The sequence below is a fragment of the Papaver somniferum genome, chromosome 5, assembly GCF_003573695.1.
Source record: "Papaver somniferum cultivar HN1 chromosome 5, ASM357369v1, whole genome shotgun sequence".
NCBI lineage: Eukaryota > Viridiplantae > Streptophyta > Magnoliopsida > Ranunculales > Papaveraceae > Papaver > Papaver somniferum.
The window spans coordinates 52,411,353-52,423,331 of NC_039362.1; the positions used below are offsets into that span (position 1 = coordinate 52,411,353).

General features: G+C 38.8%; 1 protein-coding gene across 1 annotated transcript; it reads right to left on the bottom strand.

Moving 5' to 3' along the window:
• Window positions 1–821: 821 nt before the first annotated feature.
• LOC113277422 (thioredoxin H2-like) lies at window positions 822–1,573 on the bottom strand. The gene is made up of 2 exons (XM_026526522.1): window positions 1,330–1,573; window positions 822–1,238 (listed from the first exon to the last, which is right to left on the bottom strand). Exons 1-2 carry the CDS (start codon window positions 1,459–1,461, stop codon window positions 981–983), a joined length of 390 nt encoding a protein of 129 aa, XP_026382307.1. The 5' UTR covers window positions 1,462–1,573; the 3' UTR covers window positions 822–980.
• Window positions 1,574–11,979: the final 10,406 nt, after the last annotated feature.

An 11,979-nucleotide genomic window follows, 5' to 3' on the forward strand; every position in this document is an offset into this window, starting at 1 on the left:
AAACATGACCCAAACCTCCCCAGGCTCTAAACCTGTTTTATTTCCATTGTTAAGAGTACAATTGAAGGAATCTGCACGAATTCCACCATCAAAGCAATTGCAGGGGAAAATTGCTACATAGACTGGAAAGCTAGATCAAGGAGGAAATTGGTAGTTCCAGGGGAAATGTGGTAGAAAGGCACTTGACTTTCTCTTTTTGTTGTATAAAGGCTAATCAGGCAGCAGTTGCGTTGGCCTCTAAACCCAATTCAACTGCAACCTGGAATAATGTCTGCCTCCTAATTTTATGTTTGATGTTTTGCATTCAGATTGTTTGAGAGGGTCCTCAGACTTCTCAACTCTCATCGAATGTTTGTTAATCGAAGGCTAACCCCTATGGGCTAGATTGAACTGCTAAATTGGCCAAAAAGTGTTGCAAATCATGAAAAAAGTGTCGGAAAAAAGTGTACACTAGCAGTTGATAGTTCTCTCTCCTACCAAGTGCTCGCAGTTCAACTATCAGCGAGATTCAAACGCTGAATAGTTCAGCGCTCAAAAAGTGTTTTTAACGCTGAACGGTTCAGCGCTGGGAGATAAATTTTATGATCCAACGGCTGACGTTGAACCAAACAACATTCTATAGTGATTCCAGATGACGTGGATGACCAATCTAGCAGCTAGATATCTAGCCCATAAGACTTAGGAGGTTATCCATGCTCACGTGGATGACCAATCTAGCAGCTAGATATCTAGCCCATAGGATTAAGCCTAAGGATCAGTACGCAAGTGAACGATTTAAGCACTGGTTTTGTAATAAGTAAAAATATACTAGGAGAAACAAATTTTGGAATCCTGAAAGAAAACTTTCATTGATCAAATTAAAGATAACGAACCATACTGTAATAGTACCAATACAATTACGTTTCAAGGAATGAAACAAATAAAAACAGACCCCAAGATTTCTTTCTTTTCTTATTTGACCTAATTTTTCCGATTAGATCTTAGTTTTGACAGTGCAATGCAACCTTCTTTTCAAGTTCATCTTTTTTAGCTCCAACAATCTTATCAACTTCTTTACCTTGTTTCAATAGAATAAAGGTTGGCATAGCTTGTACCCCAAATTCTCTCGATACATCTGGTAATTCATCAACATCGATTTTGACGAAGATGGCGTCTGGGAATCTCTCAGACAATTCACTGAAGACTGGTGCCATGAATTTACACGGTCCACACCAAGTTGCAGTGAAATCAATCACCATCTTTGATCCGACAAAAAAACATAAAAACAGATCAGATTTCTATGAAAAAAAAATTTATAATCAATGAAAACAAAGGGGGTCTTAGTTTTACCAGTTGATTAGAGCCTTTGACAGAGTTGAAGTGAATTTTCCATTCACTTGAAGAGTGAAAAGCTTGGACTCTTGAAGACTCAGAAATTGAACCAGGAGGCGGAGTAACCAATGATGAAAAAAACGATCCCATATTTTCCTCTTTCTGTATCTGTAACTCCTTCCTCTAAAATTTCTCCCACTTTCTCTACAAGATACACACCTAAACGGCTAAACCTAATAAAGTCGGAAGGCAAAACTCCCGGGTCAAATATCAAAAATATATATAAAAAAAGGGGTGCTTATCCATATGACAGGGATTGGGTTCCTTGACCAGTTTCTTGGATAATGGCACCCTTCAAGGGGATTATAGCAGCAGCTTCATAAATTGGGAAATGCACAATAGAATTGAGGTGGGTATCTAAACTTTTATGCTCTAAAGTTAACAAGTGAAGGAGACTATAACACCTTGCGCCAACGTGGAACTAGAGAAGTGTTTGACAAGCGGATGATATTTGTCAGAGTACCTGAAGGGGCACCTGATTTTATAGCTATTTGCTAAAGTCCAAACCAGAGTACCTGAAGGGGCACCTGATTTTATAGCTATTTGCTAAAGTCCAAGTTTGGTTTGGGAAAAAAACGATTTAGTCCAAAAACGCTTAAAAAAATATAGATTAGTCCATCCCGAGTTAATTAGGTACAATTTAGCCCAAAAGATATTTAAAATATGAAAAATATACATATAACCTTCCTGATTTACAATTTAGTCCAAATATTTACAGTTTAGTCCAAAATGACACGTGATGATGTCAGCAATTTTAAATAATATAAAAATAACAAAACTAGTCATAAAAACCCAAGGTGACCAAACTTGTGGTACAAAAACCCCACTCAAATGTTGGGATCCATTAAAACTCCATCGTAAACAAATTTGATACAAAAACCCCAAATTTTTAAAAATTGATACAAAAACCCCATATTTAAACGTTGGTTTCATCAAATTTTATTTTGGTTTCATCATAAAATTTGATGAAACCAACATTTAAATTTGGAGTTTTTGTGTTAATTTTGTTTTGATGGGGTTTTTGTGTTACTTTTGTTTTGATGGGTTTTTTGTGGAAGGATGGTGACATCTCTGGGTTTATAACTCGCGGACCGTAAAAATAAATAAAAAACGATTTATCTTTCGAACGGGAACCTAGCTCAGCTGGTCATCCTCGTTCCCCAAAGTTTCATGCGTCCCAGGAAGTCCCTGGTTCGAGCCCCCAATGGCGTAATATTGCAGAAATTAACATGGAAGGTAGAGTTAGTTTGCCCCCTTGTGACACAATCTCAGCCCCCATCCGCTTCGGTTCCTTTGGCTAGGTTACCCATGAGGCTCGCTGGTAGGCTAGCACAGCAACCTGTTCAATTAGTGTAGTAGTATGTCGTTGGAGCTTAGCTTGTTAGGCTTCCAACTAGTTTCATCCAATAATATAATAATATTTTTTCGAACCGTTTGTCCAAAATTCGCAAATTTTATATATTCGGAAAGTTCTTTTCAATATCTACGAAAAGAGTACCCATATGTCTATATAATTTTCATTTTTTAAAAATCTTAGTTTACACTGGTGTAAAAACATGTTCATCTACAAAAATCCAGAAATTCCAAAGACAAGACAAGGTGCACCAGTTTGTACACCACATACAACCTGTCCATTGTTCTTCTCCGCGTTCTTAAGCTCCCTCAAAAAGTACCTAAACACATAACAAGCATGCTATTAAAATCATCTCATGATATCGAAAAACAACAACTTAAGATGGTGTAATCACACCTTAAGTTACGCACCAGAGGCACTACTCATCTTCTCTAATCATCAAAGAGACGAATGCAAGTCAAATCTAGGCTCCAGGTAATGCTACAGTCAGAGGAATGCCAGTCATTATTTATCGCCTAATTTAGGCTTCCGATATTTCCAACAATAGATAGAATGACGAACAAAGAAGAGACTGCAGTCGTCGATATTAGACGACTTTTATACATTATCCAACAAACATTTGATCGCAGGGATGCAAACCAGCAAGCCAAACCAACCTCTTCTATTTTCTATGATCATTTTCACATTTATCACTTTACCCAAAATCTGTACACTCAATATTTACAATATCTTATGGATTGTTTTAAAATCTCAATCTTTGTTAAAAGAAATCTCCTCTGGTTAAAACCAAAACTTTTCAGAACCTAAAAAAATAAAGAAAGCAAGAATGGGAGAGTAGTAATGCTATTAAGCAACCGAACATGCTCACCTAAAGAAGTTCTTGATTCAGTAGTACCAAGAAAATATTTTCAAATAAACTTTTAATGAAAGAAGTTTCTTATAATCAAAACATGTGTACAACTATGTACACGTTAACAGTCAACATGTAAACATAGTTGTACACATGTACTTTGAAGAGAACATGCAAACACCCACCGCCTTCTAAACAACACGCCTACTCAAAGGATGCGACTTGTCCAATATGTAAACCCTACATCAGTCATGTAACATAAGTCGAGCCTACCATGCTTAATTACTAATTCTAGTTTCAAAGATTAAAAAACAAAAATGTGGTCAGACAACTTACATTAGCCTCAGAATTCTATTGTGATGGGCTACGAGAACGAGCAGGTTCATGCTGAGATCGGCTCCTTTTTGTAGGACTTTCATGACTGCGTCTATCAGGGATTTCACCCCTAGATGGAGGAGTCTTTCGAGGAGATGCACTCATCTTCCCAGGACTAGGACTACGCCGAACAAGAGAGGCACTGGAAAAAGTGAGAACGTTTTCATCAATTTAAAGTGCAAAGCCAGAGAGCATAAGAATCAAAGATGTGTACATTTATGTGCACATTAACAATCAGCAAGTGTACATTTATGTACATTATCAACATGTGTACAACTATGTACACATTAGCTTAAAAAACATTCTGAGGATGATTATAAATGAAGATGGTTATTATAAGGTATGTAAGAGCAACTGAAGTGGTGCGAGTATAACCAAATATTAAATACCAAAAAAACGACCAAATTTGAGTTTAGTATGGTGTGTGACGCTACGGGTAGAAGACTAAATTTGGTCGAGCGTGCACTATACGTTCGCCTGGTGTGGGGCGTAAATTATACGTACGCCCGATGAGATTCAAAAAAAAAAAGGGGGCGGAGGTATAAACCCCGCCCCACCCAAAAGAAAATAAAATAAAATGGGGCAGAGGTATCAAACATGCCTGGTGTTGGGCGGGGACTTTATGCACGCCTGATGTGGGGCGTTAACTATACACCCTCCTGGTGGTGGGGCGTTAACTATACGTTCGCTCGACTATATTTGGTTCTGGTCTTGGTCTTGGTCTTGGACCAAATATAGTCTGGGATTTGGTCTTTGGTCCGGATTTTAATCGATAGTCTCTCCGCTGTGTCTCGTTTTTTGAACAAATATTTGGTTATACTCGCCCACTGTGGTTGCTCTAAGAAGACAAAAAGAAAAAGAAAAAGAGAACATGTTATTACAGTGTTTTGAGATCAACCTTAATCACCTCAAATACTTTTGCATTGCAAAAAGAAACATCTTTGGCAGTTGAGAAGGTCGCTGGTTATGCAGCCAATGCAGGATCTATGGAAACATAGCTCAAATTAAGCGTCCACCTTAGAGGCATAATAGATGCATCACTCGGGGTCGTCTTCGTCATCTTGGGCTGCAAGCATAGCAGCATAAGGTGAGGTCACTTCCAAAGGGAAATGTGCTCACAACCTCCTCTATCATCTTCAACTCATCCTCTGAGCTTACCTAATTCCTGTAAATAAGATCATACGAACAACATCAAAATGAAACGCAAGTTAAGAAGATATATTATATAGAAGATCGAATACATATGCACAGATCACGCCAGCTCTGTCCAAGAGGTATGAACCGATTTCTATAAGTATACATACTGGTCAAATAGAGATTTCATAGCAGATTCCTTCGTTATATATGTACCAACATAACAAATTGACTCATCATTTCAGACCACCTTCTATGCTTTTCTCAACTGAAACCACTCCAGATCCTCCTCCTCCTCTAAATCACCATATTACAGGTGCACAAATATGTACACTTGTATTACAGGTGCATCAATATGTACACTTATGAAGGATGGTAATTTAACCAATTACATTAAATACATAGTTTCGGGAATACCATCAGAAACACATTAGCCGGAGTGGATTGGCCACATCATTTATTATTAGAACTAGAATGTCCGCTTACGTGCAAGAAAAAGCGCTAAAGCCAAAGTGGACAGACCACATAGTTCTGGAAACTGTAGTCGTCTATCTACATTTGAAACTGCGTTCCATTTCATAATAAATGGTTTCATTTCTATTGCAACAATTATTTTATGTATACAAGTACAATCTCCATGAATCCCATCTGTGGATGAAACTGCATGAATCCCTTTAATTCCCCAAACCTACTCACAGGTCAAGAATGGAATTTGTATTCCATACTGACAAACAGTAAAAAATGCACCCTTATGCAATAATATATACTACAAATTGATAGACACATTTTGTGTCTAATTTGTCTCGATTCTATATATTGATAGTGCTCATTTTCGTACTTATTATGGTGTTGTATGTGTGTGTAGGTATTTTTGGCCAGTAAACATTTTTGGAAAAATCGACTCGAAAAGTTGTCCAAAGCACCCGGAGGAAGTGATTTTGGCCCCCAGACTTTGGATAAGGGGCACCACCAGGGCACCCCCTAGACAACTGCTATCGGCACCCCTACTCTGGATAGGGGGTGCCTCTTCTTCTTCACAATTCAAACGAGTTCTTTTTGGCGGGAATTAATGCAGCAGCTAAGCAACATTTGGAGTTGGATTTCTTGGCTGATTTGGAGAGATTCAACTGCATATTTCTTTTGGGCTGGACTTCTTGGAGCATAACAGAGTTGGTACAAGGGATTGGACCAAACGAATTGGGCTATATAAGCTGGGAGAAGCAAACAGAGGTGTCAGAAGTTTATCGGGTTCTGTTGCTGACTAGGATTAGTTTTAGTCGGAGTTTGACGTGGAGATGGATTGGGATTCAGTTGATTCATCAAAACAGGATTGGTATGTGTCTCAGATTCGCAAAAATAGCAACAAATCTTCGAATCAATCAAAACAGAGGAGGAGAAGATATTACGGGCTCTGGTGAGTTTAGGTCATTCTTAGGACATGCAGGTTTTTATCGTCGATTCATTAAGGATTTTAGCTTGATTTCTAGACCTCTTTGCAATTTACTTGCAAAAGACGTTAAGTTTGTCTCTGATGATGCTTGTTTATAAGCTTTCGAGAAGCTTAAGACTTTACTCGCTACCTCTCCCATAGTCCAGGCACCTAACTGGAACCTACCCTTTGAGATTATGTGTGATGCTTCAGATTATGCTATAGGCGTCATGTTAGGTCAGCGTGTTGAAAAATTACTTCATGTGATTTACTATGCTAGAAAAACTCTGAATGATGCCCAGTTGGACTATACAACTACCGAGAAGGAACTGTTAGCCATCGTGTTTGCCTTGGATAAGTTTAGATCCTACCTATTAGAATCTAAGATCGCAATCTATACTGATCATGCTGCTTTGAAATACCTTTTGTCTAAGAAGGATACCAAACCTAGATTGATTAGGTGGATCCTATTGTTACAAGAATTTTATCCAGACATTAGAGACAAAAAGGGTGCTGAAAATGTAGTAGCAGACCACTTATCTAGGCTAGTTGTTAGTTCCCCTAATGATTCCCTTCCTATAAGGGATAGCTTTCCCGATGAACAATTGTTCTCTGTTTCCCAATCACCTTGGTATGCAAATATAGTGAATTATCTTGTTACTGGTCGAACCCCTCCACATTGGGGTAAACAATATCGTTCTAGGTTTTTAGCCGAGGTTAAGCATTTCTTTTGGGACGATCCTTATTTGTTTATGTATTGTCCAAACCATATTATTAGGAGATGTGTACCTGAGAGTAACCAGTCCAGTATTCTTACCTTTTGTCATGAACATGCTTGTGGGGGTCATTTTAGTGCTAAGAAGACTTCTGCTAAGATATTGTAGTGTGGCTTTTTTTGCCTTCGTTGTTTAAGGACTTCCATAGTCACTGTGTGTCTTGTGATCGTTGCCAGAGGTTAGGGACCGTTTCCCGTAGAAATATGATGTCTTTGAAACCTATTTTAGTGATTGAGGTCTTTGATGTGTGGGGCATTGATTTTATGGGTCCATTTCCTAATTCTTTGGGTTATCTTTACATACTTGTCGTTGTAGACTATGTGTCTAAGTGGGTTGAGGCGGTTCCGTGTAAAACAAATGACCATAGGGTCGTAATTAAGTTTTTAAAAGAGAATATACTTATACGTTTTGGTCCACCGCGAGCTATAATTAGTGATGGGGGTTCACACTTTTGTAATAGACCATTTGCTATGTTAATGAAACAATATGGTATTACCCACAAAGTAGCTACCCCGTATCACCCACAGACTAGTGGTTAGGTAGAGTTTTCCAATAGGGAAATTAAGCGTATTTTAGAGAAAACAGTTAATCCCAATAGGAAAGACTGGTCGTCGAGGCTTACTGATGCCTTATGGGCTTATGATGAGTGCTAAAAACTGCATATTTCTATATATTTTTCTTGGCATTTAACTCATCTTTTGTGCATTAATTCTACATTTTATCCCATATTCTGTATTTTCTTTGTTTTCAAGAATAAATATTTTTATTAACTAATTTTGCATTTTTAGGTAATAAATAAAGTTTGGATGAATAGCGGAGCGAAAAGAGCAGAAAAGTAGTGAAAAGCCGGGAGGAATTACACAAGGAAGCCGCGAAGAATGTTGTGCACAAGACCAAAAGGCTAGAAGTGGGCTTGAAGAGGAAGAATTGTTCTTAAAGAAGATATGGGCTTGGCATACCCAAGGCCCAAAACCCTCACCCAAATCCATTTCATATATCCATACCCGTTTCCTTTTCTAGCCGTCAGATTGGATCATCTCAGCATCCTATGGTCGCAGCATCGCCAGTACATCAAAGTCTGAAGCTCCTGTCTAACACTACAGCACCTAACTCCATCTTGAGCCGTCAGTTTCGTTGTATCACGCATCCGACGGTCGATACCAGCCTCTTCACTTGTAGCCGTTAGATTTATCTATCATTTCCGCATCCCACAGCTCAGCTTCGCTGGACATCGAATTGGCTACACCCGCTTCACACTGTAACAACCTACACCTATACCCATCGCCAAACACTCCCCTCCTTCTTTCCATCGAACCCATCTTCTTCCTCCCACTCCCTCTGCAACTACTCCACTGTCACCACCTTCTCCATCATCACCACCATTCCCTGACACCACCAAACCACTCTACTCCACCCTAAAAGCGAAACCCATCATTTCCCCCATCTTTCTAGCCGCCTACTTCATCAGTCTCGCACCTTTCCTATCTCTGAAACCCTAGGTTAGAGATTGATGAATTAGGTGAAGCTAAAGAAGAAATTGAGGTGTGGGAATGAAGCAGTGAAGTCAGAGGAAGATTGGGTCGACGTTGTGGGTAAGATTTGACCCATCAAATTAGGTGAAATCGAAACCCTAAATTCACTGTTTTGGGATTTTTTTTGGATAAACCCTAATTTTGTAAATTAGGTATTTTTGAGAATTGGGTGTAACTATAAATAGAGTTGTGATGTGTGTGAAAGGGGGTATGCCTGGACTAGCCAGTGTGTCACCCAAGAGCACTGGAATAGCCAGTGTCTCAAGGGTTGTAGTTCAATGCTCTGTTTATGTTCAATATTTGAATTCATGTTTCAATTATCTTGTATGATGTATGTTTGTGTTAGCATGTTAGTCATGAGCTAAGTCTCACTAGCTGAGGCTCAGATGAAGCTTTAGTGGACTGTTAGGTGGTAGAATGTTAGGTTAGAAGCCATAGTTCACTGAATTGATTGAGCAATGGGAGAAATCAGTGCTCACTAGTGCTTGTGATTGATTGTACTGTCAAAAGACAGTCAATACTAGGAGCACATCAGTTGAGCAAGCTGATTATCTTGCTATTCCCTTTTTATGCTTAGGATCTTAAGTTGGCCTTAACTGTCACTTAGTTCCATTAGGGATTCAACCTAGAACTACATTATTTGGCTCGGTCACAAGGGTGGATTCAAAGCCGCTGCTTAGCCCACAATTTGTTTTTACAGTCACTTGCAACTCTAATTCTGTTATTCTTATTGCTCAGTTGAGTTTTCCTTGCTGTTTTATTTAGATTTTGCACTTCACATCTTGCTGTGCACTGAAATCAGTGCACTGCCTTCCCTGCCCTTGGCTCATAGCCTTGGTTAGATGTTTTACCATCTCTGTTTCACTGTCACTGCAGCCTTGTGACCTTGCATTTAGTTTTGCATCAATTATCAGCATAGTGTAACTTCATTGCACACTCCCAAGTCCCTGTGGAATGACCCTGTTCTTGCACACAAGCTACAACTGACCCTGTGCACTTGCAGGTATCACTGTAGGCATCCATTTATTGTCTTATTTTCACATCTTTAAATGCCTACCAGCTTACCGTACTGCGTTTAAGACACCCATTGGAATGTCACCCTACCGTTTAGTATTTGGCAAGGCATGTCACTTGCCTGTTGAGTTAGAGCATAGAGCCTATTGAGCTATTAAGCAGCTAAACTTTTCTCTTGACAAGGAAGGAGCTCACAGAAAGCTCCAGCTCAATGAGTTGGACGAGATTCGTAGAGATGCATACGATAGTACTAAGGAGTATAAGAACAAAATCAAACTTGTGCATGATAAGAATATTTTACGGAAGTCATTTTCTCCAGGTAAAAAAGTTCTTCTGTATGACACTCGTTTGCATCTATTCTCCGAGAAACTGGCTCTCGGTGGACCGGTCCTTTTGTGGTCCGTACTGTTTTTCCTCATGGCGCTGTTGATATTGAGACAACAGATGGTAGTAGTTCTTCAAAGGTTAACGGTCAGAGATTGAAGCCCTTTTTAGAGTCTTTTCCTACAGGTGATGTTGAGGAGGTCACTCTGGAGGACCATGTTTACCCTTGATTGACCATCGAGGCGATTTGTATGTTGTATACTATTTTTGTCAGTTTTTGGTTTCACTTCACCCAGGTATTATCTTTCCGAACTCTCTCTTTACTGTTTCCTCATGTTACTTATATTTTTGGTACTGTTCTTTCATTCGAAACATTGAGGACAATGTTAGATTTAAGTTTGGGGGTGGGGTAGAAACTTTTTATTATAATAAATAAACTCCAGAGCCTAGAAATTTACGCATATTAAGGATAGCACTAACCAACCTAAGTGGATGGAAGCATTTTGGTTGTAGGAGTTGAGGAACCAATATGATTAGATGGAAACATCTAGAAGAGTCTATTCATAAAAGCACAGAGCTCAGGTGTTAGAAATAACATGATACTTTCACCATATCTCGTTGAGTCCTTTTCACTTCTATTTTTATTTTATTTTGTTTTTAAACTATGTTACTCTAAGTGATTAGGTGGGGCTCACGATTCAATTTGCTACCAATGCTAGGGTGAAGAGTGATTGACATACAAAAAAAAAAAAAAAAAAAAAAAAAAAAAAGAAAAAAAGAAAAAAGAAAAAAAAAAGAAGAAGAAAAAAAAGAAAAAAACAAAAGAAAAAAAAAGAAGAGAAAAGAGAAAAAGAAACTGAGACCAGACCATTTGACCAACCAGAATAAATTCAATAAAGTCGACTACTGGTACCCTTGTATATGTCAGCTGTGTTGACCCAGAGTTAGGATTATCAATCACTGGTTCCCTTGTATATGCCAGTTGTGTTGATATTAGTCAGACTAGTATCTCAGTCCATTAGGATAGGTTCATTTTGGCGGAGGCCTTCTGCTAGATATGAGAAACACCATTCACTTAGTAAACATCAAAACCATCTTTGTTTTTCTCTATATCCATCTTCTTGATCTATCCACGTGATTAGTTTTGACTTCGGATATTGATGTCCATAGTGCGACTATCTGAGTAGAGCTCTGTCACTTATATATGAATTTTAGTATGCTTGAGTGCAAACTCGTGTGTAACAATTGAAATTTCGCATCAGGGTACTTCCTCCTGTAGTCAATAAGTATGCCAACCAAGGAGATTATTTAGTACTTTCCAAGGTTCTGCGTAGATAGTTAGGGTCTGGAGTATAAAGGTTTTGTGGGTATACCTCTGGTATGCCCTCCCGAGACTATAATTCGGCCACTAGGGCCACCTAGGGGTTTAAAGGCTTATTGCATACGCTAAATGCAATCGACGATGCCTGCGTCAGTGAGTTAGGATTTTATTTTTCTATTTTATCTTTGCTCGAGGACTAGCAAATAATAGGATTGGGGGTATTTGATAGACACATTTTTGTGTCTAATTTGTCTCGATTCTATATATTGATAGTGCTCATTTTTGTACTTATTATGGTGTTTTATGTGTGTGTAGGTATTTTTGGCCAATAAACATTTTTGGAAAAATCGGATCGAAAAGTTGTCCAAAGCACCAGGAGGAAGTGATTTTGGCCCCCAGACTTTGGATAAGGGGCACCACCGGGGCACCCCCTAGACAACTGCTATCGGCACCCTGTTCCGGATAGGGGGCGCCTCTTCTTCTTTACAATTCAAACGAG